Consider the following 12,404-nt stretch of genomic DNA (forward strand, 5'->3'; position numbering starts at 1 on the left):
TCTATTTTGATCCAGTATCCTGTAAAATATTTTAAATTATAACTGATGTAAAATATGTGCTATTACACACCTATGGTCAGCAGACCGTCAGGTGAATATATGTGCTAGTAACTTACTTAGAAACAGATACTCCTGCTAATAATTTGTTTGCAACTTGGTTTTTATCTATTTTTGATAAATGCAAATGTCGAATTTCATTGTCATGGTGGTAGTGACTTTTGTAATATGTAACTATACATTTTCCATTATTTAGTTGGCTTGATATAATTTGACTTGTGCAAGAAAACAATAGTTTTTCTGAACCTTGTATCTTTGGCAACCTTTTTCTGACCTCATCCTGAATAATGTTACCTGTAATATTGAAAGTACTTAGTAAAACATTTATTATTCAAAACGTTTTATGCATTACATTTCTTATAGCTTCTATTACAGTGGTAATAATACATTTTAACAGTGCCATCATCAGTTTTCCTCAATTTGCATCCTCTTGTCAAAACATATTCTGTTTTTTCTTTTTTATTTATATCCTCCAACCAATCGTCAAACTCTAAAAATATATTTTATTATTTTAATAACACAATTTGTTGTACAAATACTTACCTTTAGAATCATTAAAGGTAATCTCTATCATTTCTATTGCTACGTTGTGTTTGTCCTGTAGGTGTGTGCGTAAATCCTTAATAAATTTAAAAGAAATTGCACATTCAAAACACTTCGAATTAAACACATTTAACTCGTAACTTATTATTTCAGTCTTTTTCTGGTTGTGAACTTTTTTATTATGTCTATTCAAGCATGATTGACTGGAGAGAATTTTTTTACAAATTTTACACATAACAGCCATATTAAAAAAAAAAGAAAATCGCAGTTCCCTGATTACAACAGCTTTATTTAAATAGCAATAATTTAAATGGTTATGTTACGATTTTTCTTCGCGCCCATGCCAATGACAATGCGTGCCAGCGTCCTCAGTCTGTCTTCGTCGTAACTATTACGGCACGGAGAGCTCTCGATAACCGATCCTCATATTCATTGATAAATTGGGGTGGGTAATCCCAGTCCGAACTGTCTAGTGAATTTAGTAATTATTTTTTTGCGAAGTTAGTTACTTTTTGACAGACTAAAAGTGGCTGGAAATTACTATACAACCCGTACTCATAGCCAATATTAATAGTAAACAAACTAAATAGTAAATAAAATAGAACTTTGCAAATTACCGACAATCAATATTTATTTATCTGCACCATATAATAAATAGTTATGTTAAATTATAACAACTAAATATATATTTTTTAAATATATACTACCCAAAATTTGATGGGTTTAGTATACACTTCGACTATTTAGAATAATTCTTCTTTTTTTAAAGAAAGAAGTCTGTAATAGCAGGATACTTGAGCTATTAATACTGAGAAGTAGGAATTGTTGTGTTGTAGGTTTCCGACAATGAATCTGTCAAAATTTGTCCGAGCTAAGCGAATGGAGTTTTAATACAAAAACAAAGATTAGGGGAGGGGTAGATAACCTACTTCTGTACAAAAAAAATGTTGTGATAATCAGCGCCACGTTGGAGTGTTCTGGTACTAATCAATATTTTTATTGTGTTGGTGAGCTTGCTAATTGACAAACGCCTTGTGTAGTTGGTAGTATTGTAAACGCGCGAAAATTGAATTGCTATAAAGCGCGGGAAATTTTGAATTTCGTCCTAACGTTCATTTCATATATAGGGTATTCAACCAACTTACGCCTCTAAACGATTATTCATAGTATACCTGATTTATTGTCTTTACATTTACTAATACTAAAGCTAATAATGCTCAAGAATAGATCAACAGAGAGAACTCTAATCCCGTTTATATATTCGAATAAATGTGACAAATTAGTTCTGAAAGTTTTCAGAGACATTAGATTAGACCAATAATTTTCATTTAATCAAACTCAAAACATTTAGTAATTAATACACAATATTAAATTAATATGCTATGAGAGTAGGAATCATAGAAACCGGTTTTAAAATTTGTAAGCAAAAGCAAAAACTAGATAGTCTTTAGATAAAGGCATATTGGTAGTTTGATTTATATTTTGTCCATCTGCCATTTCGTTACAGCCGTTTCGGAATCTATCGCTCTTCAGACGAACTATGCAGACAGACAAAATACGGAAACCAAATCATCAACATTTAATGATTCTCGCGAATCAAACGTGCCTGTAGGCCGACAACACCATGTAAAAGAAGATAGTCGAAGTGCAAAATACACGACGACAAGAGATCGATTTAGATTTGCTTTACAGACTCTGAAACTAATCAGTTTACTAGAGTGGCTCATACAGAAATTAAAATTTCACAAAGAGCATATAAAACAAAAATCGTCTCTTATACTGCAAAACCCACTCTAGTAAACTGTTTAGTTTCAGAATCTGTAAAGCAAATCTAAATTGATCTCTTGTCGTCATGTATTTTGCACTTCGCTTATCTTCTCAAAGAATATCTCTAAGAGGTATTCTTCGGTGAAAAAAAAGAGTACCTAACCAAATTTTAATGTAGGTATTAAAATATTGAAAGGCATGTACAATTGTCCATGCCGTTAATCTATCTGTAGTTGGTTTTGATCTGTGAAACAACAGACTAAAGGCAAATTGTTTGAAATGCGCTTTGATATAAATATTCAAAAATAAAAACGATTTTGTTCCACTTATACATAAGGACTCAGGTATGAAATAAAACACGCAAATAGATGTTTTTTTATTAAGTAATATTTTTTCTTTTTACCCTATCACTGTAATATTTCATTGCATTACGATATATTGGGTCTACTTTGGATTCGCCCTTTCCACTCAAAACTTTATTTATCCCTTCAGCCCAATTAAAGGCAAGAAATGAAATAAATTTATCAATGAGTGCATTTAGTAATGTTTGCAAGTGTTCACAACTCTCAAACTTAAATTGCACTTGTTTTTTAATGAAAACTTGTATCATGGAAATTAAATTTTTTTTATAACAAAATGTAGGTAAAATTTCCTTTATAATTGTCTGAATTTGACTAAGGCCCGTTATAAACTTTTCAGGGCAGTACATTAATTTATCAGAAGACCCTTCGTACTCTTTTATACTTGTTATATCATGCCATATAGGCAGTTTTTCCTTTGCAATAAAATTATAACGGCAAATGGTACAATCTGACAAAGTATTCTTAAACTTTTTTATCAAAAAACCACACACATGTCCTAATGCAGCCTTATCCACGTAATTAGATTCATGGTAGGTGAAAACCAAAAACTCAAATTCGGTAACATTGAGGTTTCCTTCATCACATACCTCTTCCACACCCTGTGTTACTAAATGTCTCACACCATTGATCAAAGACTCCGCTGTTGATCCATCCCTTTTACAATTGGAAGACAATGAATGCCGGTTAACCATATTGTTGACCAACAATGTTTTAAAATGGTTTTTAAAATTTTGCACGGTAGGGTTAACATTCCTCCCTCCGTGCTGTCGAACTTGCCCAAAGAAATTTTCCAGGGGGTCCTGATTAACATCTCTTGGTCTATAAAAGGAAATTTCGTGCTTTACTCTCAGATAGTGGCTTAGATGTTCCAGTCCATTAATTGTTACCTCCCAGTTATGTAGGGAAGGTACCCTAACAAGTTGGTTTTTTTTATTTAAAAAATGCATCTTACTGAGATGCTGCTTGGCCGTATTCCAAAAATTGATATGCCCACTTCCTTCTTTGACAGCACATTTCAGTTTTTTCCCTGCACTTGGATACAATGTGTGTCCATTAACACTATCAAAAAGGGAATCAAAAAACTGTAGTACAGAAACAGTTCCGAGAGAATTTCTCTGTAGCACTAATTTGCCATCATTTGAAGATACACCTAAAAAATGATGTTTGTTTTATTTCCCATGTCACAATAAAAAGTAATGGTTTTCAATATGCAACAAAATTTATTTTGTAAAATAATTACATTAGCCAGGGTCTGCAAAATAGGAAGTTATGTTGGAAAATAACATTACCTTATAAATATCTACCACATTTTATAAGGTAATGTTATTTTTCCATAAAACTTCCTCGTGCGGACCTTTCTATTAGTTATAGAGTATATTTTCAATGCGCCATTTCCATCCCATTAAACAAATCCTATGGAACTATGTCTGCTTGAAAATGTCAGTTTAATGGTCTGCATCTAATAAAAAATTTAATTGTGACTGTTTAAAGTTACATTTTCAAGTTAAAGTAGTTCAATTGGATGTGTTGAATCAGATGAAAAAAGCCCATTGGCAACTAAACTTTATATTGATCCAAATAAATAAATTGTGTTAAAATTTTACTATTTAAGTGAAAGTATGTAACAATATGTGAAGTACTGAAAATTAAGTATTTTTAAATACTTTTAAAAGCAGCACAATCAGTAATAAATGTGAAGTTAGTACTTAGTTGTTCTTGTATACTGTGTAAAACTTACCTTTTCCTAAAAAGAGATTCATAATTGATGCCATCGTATGGCTGAAAACTTGAGCAGCATGAGAAACTTTCATCTTTTTCATGTATTTGGCATAAACGTGCCCCTTATGAATGTTGTTCAGTGCTCTAAATCTTCCGATATCATTATCTATTTCATAGGTCATTACAATGTCAGCCCAATCGCCTATTACAAGATTGTTATTTTTTTTCCAAAACAATTTTTTGGTCATAAGATTGTTCCTAATGCCTTTTAGTAAATGTGGAGGATCATATATGTGCACTATTGGGTGACCATTTATTTCATACAATTTTATTTTTTTTAATGTATTCTCTTGGGAGGCATTATATTTTACTAAATAATTTATGGCTCCTACATTTGTAGATCCTTGATCAGACACAGTGGCAACTACTGTAAGACCAGCTTTTTCACACTCTACTATAATTCCCTTGATTTGCCTAACTAAATCAATTGTAGTAGTGGTTCCTTGTGAGAATGTGTAGGCAACTGGCTGTTTCCATTTTTTTGTAATACCTCTAACAAATGATGCAACTATAATAATAATAATAATAAAAGATTTATTCATCCTTTAAGATCTGACATATAAGACACCCATAATCCCTATTAACCCATAAAAAATGTATTTGTAGTATTTAATAGATATAACTTAAAATATATTGAATTTGTATGCAAAGTTACAATTCTTGATATCATAACATATAAATATGTCTGACTGTGTATATAACAATCAAAATTTGAACAGTTTATAATAATAATAAACTCTCTTTATTTTACAAACATATACCCACCTTTTATCATAAAAACTTGGGCATGATCAGCAAATTTGTTATTTCTTTCATCACCACAATCTACAAATCCATCAAATTCTCTATTTTTGGCATTTAGGTCCAAGTGTGGTTGTAAAGCCATTTCATCGAACATTAAAATACATACTTTATCTCGTTTACTCAATTTGGCTACATTCTGTTTTAAGTTTCTAAAAATAGTTTCATTAATTCCTGCATCAATTGGAATACGATTGAGCATATGATTCAAAGTGTTTTTGGATGGAGTTGCAAATAATTTCCCAAATAACTTGTAGCTCTTGGGACTTTGTCTCTGCAAAATCAATCCAAGAACTTTCTCTTCCAAATTGTACCGTCGCCCTTTTGGTTTAAATTTTGAAACTTTTATTTGCAACTTTAAAAAATTTGCTACATGGGAATCCAGGTCTTTGGTCATGTTATTAATAGTCTCTTCCATAGTGAAACCTTTTTTACTTTGATTTCTTCTTTTATACATAGAAAAACTGTTACTAATTTTTTTCGCTCTATTGATAAGACTGCTTCTCTAACTGTGAGATTTTTTTGTTTTGTTTACTCCCAACTCTTTGAGCAAAGTAAATGAAACTGAAACAAAATGTTTTTATTACTAATATAAATAAGTACAACATAGGTTTCTTGTTTCGATAATTTAGAAAAAACTGACCACTACGGATTTGAACCTGGTAATCCTTAGGTTCAAATCCCACCTGTGGTCGGTTTTTTCTGAATTATATTTGTCCAAAAAGCCACGCAAATATTCTCTAAAATATGAATAAGTCTTTACAGATTATTGTAAATTTTGTACTTTGTTTTACACTTACAGCATCACCAGAAATCATTTTAAAATTTTAAAGACAAAATGCCTAACCCAAATATTGACTTATTACAAATATACTTCAATGTCAACTACCAAAAAATAAAAATTGTACCTCTTCTTCAATATGCTCACCATACACACTTGTGCAGCAAATTTTTGTTTTTTTCTTCAATGTTTAATATAAACCAAAAGATAAAATTAAAAAACTTTTAGTAGGTACTTAATATTATTCTGTGTTATGACATACTTTTGCAGGATATATATCATTATTCCATTCCATAATAGTTTATTAATAAAACACATTTAAGTATATTGATGAAAATGTGTTGTAATTTAACTAAATAAAGACCATAGATTTCAATAAACAATATTTAGAAAATAAAACCTCTCACAATCACACATTTCTAGTTACCAGTGTTACCAAGATGGTCACTACCAATTAGTTTCTGTAACTATTAACATCTAAATATTACTTACATTTTTTTTCCTTGCGATCCCTTGTAAGCAAGTGCTTGGTGTTTCGTAAGTCACTGCAGATGATGTTGACGGTAAATGAATCTCTGCACTTTGGCAAACTGTAGTTGGAATCGAATATGTATGGTCTTTGGCTGATGTTGAAGGAAAGTTAACATCTTTACTTTGACCAGAAGTAGTAAGTATTTCAACAGGTGATGATGATATTATAGGACAACATTTTGTGGGTATTGCAAACACTGTAAGTGTTCTATTAGGCCCTTTGTGATGGTCTGCAAAATGTACATCACAGATTCTTTCCGATCTATAAATCAATTGTTTGTCTTTCGTCATCAAAGTCGAATTACCAGTGGTCTCTAACCACATTTTAAAACAATCAGGAAATTTGTTAGGCAACGGAAACCTGTGCCGTGGTGAATTCCTATCTTCGCATCCCATTATGGCACATTTTTTGTTCCATGGCCCCATGTTTTCCTAAAACATTTAAAGCTATAACTTAATGTGGGATACAATTACTCAAGTAAATATTTTTAAACGAGTTTTTATATTTCGGAACTGGAACTATCAAGATTTACCTATGATTGTTGCAAAGTTTTGGACTAGGACACAAAACTGTATTAGAACAAAACAACCCAGATGGCTCAGCAGTTTTAAGTCAGGGTAGGACACAAATATATCCAAGAACCCAAACCAAACTAGGGTAATTTAATATTTGATTATATATTATTAGAATCATATTACATACCTGGATATTAAACAGCTGTAGTAAATTAAATTTCCTAATGTAACAATAACTTCTAACTTAACTTAAAAAAAAAACAAATATCCTTATACCACGCCTTAACTAAACAATTAATATTCTAATCCCAAATTTGATATTTCAATATTCTAATTATAAATACGATATTCCTTGATCTAACACCACTTTTAACTAAAACAAATATCTTTCTACCAACGCCTATACTAAACAATCATTAGTCATCATCATCAACATCAATTAATATTCGACATTCGAGTCGACAGACGACAGTTATTTTAGCACAAAACATTAATAATGTTTTGTGATCTACAGAATCTATCGAAAATAGCGCTTGGTGGTGTGTTCTGTAAGTAATTCAATGATTACATTTTACGGATTGAAGTTGAACCCCCCTGAATAGTGATCAGGTTGATGGTTGACAGTATCTTGTCTTTTGTCAATAATTAACTTTTGTGATTGGTTAAAATTTTCATCGAAAACCCGGCAACACTGTTCATAGTTTCTCTCATTCCTTTTCCTTTCTACTCCCCGTATTCAAGAATACAGCTTTTTAAAATCGAGAGAAATTATGATGGAGTAGAAAAGCGAGTTAGCTTAGTGGGGAGTAAAATTTTCTCTCGATTCAAGAATAAGGCCCCTTGTGTACTCTGGTGACGTAACTCAAGCATCCCCACCCCAGTCGGAAGAGGCAACCGTAGTAAGTCTAGGAACCGTGGTCACAGCCACCTTAAGTTACAAGCCATGAAGTAGAAATTTGGCAACATTTAAAGGTAGTCCTAGTCCTGTTTGAATGTAAACAGTTGTTTACAAATGAATCCATAACTATTTGTATATTCTATTTTTTTAATTAATATTAAGTGCTTTTATGTGTCTAGTCAGTTACTTAAGTTAGTCGTTTATTCGACTAATTATTGATATTGTACTACAGGTTGAAATAAACTCAAATGTAAGTATAAACGTTGTTAGGTTAGGTGTGGAATTTCATTATTCTCAGTATTTATTAGGTAATTTTTAATTCTTTTGTTATATTAACTCTTTGGGCAATGAAATCACAGTTTTTGCGACAACTGTGGGTTTATTCTCCGGTTAATATCCTAATAGTTGAAATGCCACAAAAGCTTAAATATATTGTTCTTTTCAGTTACAGATGTCAAGACATTGTTGTGTACCTCCATGCAAAACTAATTACACAAGCTTCTGAAGTTGGAAGGGCCTGTAAGCTCATGTTCTTTCCGAATAGATAAACAATTATGTAATAAGTGATTAAAAGCTATCAAAGAAGACAATTATACCCCAACAAAATCTTCTGTTCTGTGTGCTAAGCATTTTCATTCTGAAGATATAGTACTTCATCATACATGGAAAGACAAAGAGTGTTGTGTCTGAAAAACTAAAATTGGAATTAAATGCTATTCATAGGATTTTCCCCAATCTTCCGGCATATATGTCTATTCCTAAACCTATAGACAGAAGTGATCCATGTGAAAGACAACATCACTTTGATAAAGAGAACCACAAATTGGAACAACTGGAAAAAGACTTTCTCAAACATGATTTAATAGACTCAGAATAGAATAGACTTAAATGAGTGGAATTAAAAAGTGACGAATGACAGTGTATATTTTTATTTTTTAAACATTCAAGAATGTAGTGACTCATATGACATTGGTCTAAAGATATTAAGTAGTGTTAAAATTTCTAAAAATTTAAAAGTTACTGTACATATAGTGTACTGTATGTATAGGTGAAAATTTGTTCAAATGGTCAAGTATTAACTTTATCCCTTTAGCGCCTCTGGTGGGTCATTTCGGTACTAATTAAAATTTAATGGGAAATTCAAAATATTTTATTATTTTCCAATGGAATAATCTCACATATTGTGAGTGATGTGACAATACCTATCTGCTTTTTCACAAGTTTTGTAGGGAGACGAAAAACTTTATTTAGAGTCACCTCCTGTTTTCATATGATATTTTTTTGACTTGTTTTGTAGTAAAGTCATAGAATTTACTACAAAACAAGTCAAAACTTACATATAACAACAGGAGGTGACCCTAAAAAAGGTTTTGTGTCTCTCCTACAAAACTCATGAAAAAGCAAATAGAGATATTGCCAAATCACTGACTATATAATATTATTAAAATAAAATATCATAACTTACTAAGCTTGTAAGTAATACTCATAAATTATTTGCAACAAGACAAACTGGAAATGTGAGTATATTAATAATATTCTCAAGTTGCAAAATATATAAGTTTTTATTATTTCTTCTGTCAAATGTGGTTATAAGGAAAAGGACATATAAAAAAATTATACAATTTTTTTTTTTCTAAATATATGTGTATTAATTTGCTGTTTCTGATAAAATAGATATAAAATATATTTATTACATTGGTATAATATACTTTGATCATTTAATAATAAAATTCTATAACTGAATAACATATCATGAATTTACATAGCTCATGATTTTTATTTATTTAACATCCCATTTATTTACAACTTTTAAAGCAAATTAGTGAGATGAGGTTGCAAGAAGCAGAAATACAGCTAGAAGAAATGGAAGATGAAAGAGAGAAAGATAATATCCTAACAGGAAAAAGTCATCAAAGCAATACAAAAACTGAAAGAAAACAAAGCTCCTGGATTAGATGGCATACCATCTTAACTTTTAAAACATGGCACAAAAAATCTGACCTATAGTATACGTAGACTAGTAAAACTGATATGGAGGCAGGTGAAACTACCTGAATACTGGAACATAGGTATAATTGTACCTATACACAAGAAAGGGAACTAAACAGTTTGTGATAACTAGAGATGCATTACCCTGCTAAATGTGACCTACATTCTTTACAATCGACTGTCGCGATATTGTGAAAGCATAATAGGAAAATATTAGTGTGGGTTTCAGGAAAATATCCATCAAATATTCCTTTTAAGACAAGCTTTAGAAAAAACATATGATTATGGAATTGATACTTATCATTTGTATGTATATTTTAGATGTGCCTAGGAAAATGTAGACAGAAACGCACTATACAAAGCCATGGTAGAATTTAATATCCCAATACACTTAGTGAGGTTAGTGAAAGCAACCCTCTCAACAGTTGAGTGTAAGGTTAGAGTGCAGAACGGAATATCAAGAACTTTCCAGACATAAATAGGTCTTTGACAGAGAGATAGCCTATCATGCCATGTATTCAAGATTGTTCTTAGTGAAAGCTATTAGAGAATCTGGAATAACAACAAGAGTGACGATTATTAATGGGAGTGTACAAATACTAGCATATGCAGACGACCTTGATATCATAACAAGAAGAAGGGTGGACCTGGTTCAATTGTTCACAGCATTGGAAGCAGCAGCAGAAACAAAGAGACTACATGTTAACACTAATAGATATATGATATACATGAAGAGTATATGAAGGTCACAAATAATAATCAAGTAGAAAAACCTGAAGATCTAATGGTTGGAAAATATACTTTCGAAGGAGTAAGGGAGTTCATATATCTAGGCTCACAAATAAACCACTGTTATTTTATCATAGAAAAATTAATCTTGTGAGACTTGAAATACTAATTAATATTTTGTTGGGAAATAAGCCACAATAAAGTTAAAAATAAGTTTATTGATGTTTCAATTTCCACTTCGGAAATCATTCTCAAAATACAAATTTTGTTTTTGTTACTTAGTGAAAAAAATTCTTCTAATAATTTAATTTTATCTGGCTCAATCATATTGACAATTCAGACCCATATTATACATTTTAGAGTAGAAGACTTTTAAAATGATATTGCCAATATTGGTAAGTTGCGTTCCTGGGACGACTTTAATATAAGATAGTTCATTCGATTACATGAAATCAACTTTAAATATTTTTTTTGCGCCAATTGATTTATACTGTCTGCATATGTTCTTTTTGCTGTCTTTCCTTTTAATATTTTGTTAATATTTGCACATCAAGTAAAAATATGAAAAGAACATAAAAATTCAGCAAACAATTGCAACATATTAGGATTCGTACAATTAAAGACATAACAAAATTCCAATTGAGTTGTTAATTGATATACTAAATTAAATTTAATATCTTTAATTGTACAAATCTGAGGTATTATTACTATTAAAATCTGTATTGATTTAATGACTAACTGATTATATGAAGAGTTTGGATATAACAATGCATTGCAGCAATATGCTCTTGCATCAATAAATCTAGATTCTGCTATATGTACTCAGATCTTCTTTTTTTCCAACTAGGTCTGCCCTGCATATTTTACATCTTTTGATTTTTTTTAATAATTTTTTTGCTACATATCCAGATATATATGTTAATTTACCTTTTTCAATGTCATTTAAATTTGGAAAATTGTTTATTTGATTTAGAATTATTATATTTTTAGCATCACTAACTGGTTCATGAGTTTTTGTTAAAAAAGCTTTTAAATTTGACAATGAAGTTGAATGCTGAAGTTGAATGTGATGCTTCATAATTATTTATTATCAATGATTTAAAAGAATTTACAAAAGAATAGCAAGATGGATTGATATTCCTAATACCATGAGACCTAATGGATCCAAAGAAGTTCTCTAGAGGATCTTGATTTAAATTTCTTATTGCTAAAAATTTAAATCTATCTTTATTCAATTTGTTCCACAAATATTTTAGAGCTTTGATAGTGTGTTAATATTTGCACATCAAGTAAAAATATGAAAAGAACATAAAAATTCAGCAAACAATTGCAACATATTGGGATTCGTACAATTAAAGACATAACAAAATTCCAATTGAGTTGTTAATTGATATACTAAATTAAATTTAATATCTTTAATTGTACAAATTTGAGGTATTATTACCATTAAAATCTGTATTGATTTAATGACTAACTGATTATATGAAGAGTTTGGATATAACAATGCATTGCAGCAATATGCTCTTGCATCAATAAATCTAGATTCTGCTATATGTACTCAGATCTTCTTTTTTCCAACTAGGTCTGCCCTGCATATTTTACATCTTTTGATTTTTTTTAATAATTTTTTTGCTACATATCCAGATATATA

General features: G+C 30.4%; 1 protein-coding gene across 1 annotated transcript; it reads right to left on the bottom strand.

The window, feature by feature from the left end:
• LOC140449688 (uncharacterized) lies at nucleotides 1-876 on the bottom strand. Its single transcript, XM_072542969.1, has 3 exons — nucleotides 601-876; nucleotides 410-547; nucleotides 1-351 (listed from the first exon to the last, which is right to left on the bottom strand). Exons 1-3 carry the CDS (start codon nucleotides 842-844, stop codon nucleotides 113-115), a joined length of 621 nt encoding a protein of 206 aa, XP_072399070.1. The 5' UTR covers nucleotides 845-876; the 3' UTR covers nucleotides 1-112.
• Nucleotides 877-12,404: the final 11,528 nt, after the last annotated feature.

This window comes from Diabrotica undecimpunctata, chromosome 9 (genome assembly GCF_040954645.1).
Source record: "Diabrotica undecimpunctata isolate CICGRU chromosome 9, icDiaUnde3, whole genome shotgun sequence".
NCBI lineage: Eukaryota > Metazoa > Arthropoda > Insecta > Coleoptera > Chrysomelidae > Diabrotica > Diabrotica undecimpunctata.

Bases quoted from the DNA above. Each gene is read 5' to 3' on its own strand.
- LOC140449688 (XM_072542969.1), bottom strand. From the start codon at position 844: ATGGCTGTTATGTGTAAAATTTGTAAAAAAATTCTCTCCAGTCAATCA. The intron at 548-600 runs GTAAGTATTTGT...ATATATTTTTAG, and splicing joins TACCTTTAATGATTCTAAAG to AGTTTGACGATTGGTTGGAG. The intron at 352-409 runs GTAATGCATAAA...TCAATATTACAG, and splicing joins TAATAGAAGCTATAAGAAAT to GTAACATTATTCAGGATGAG.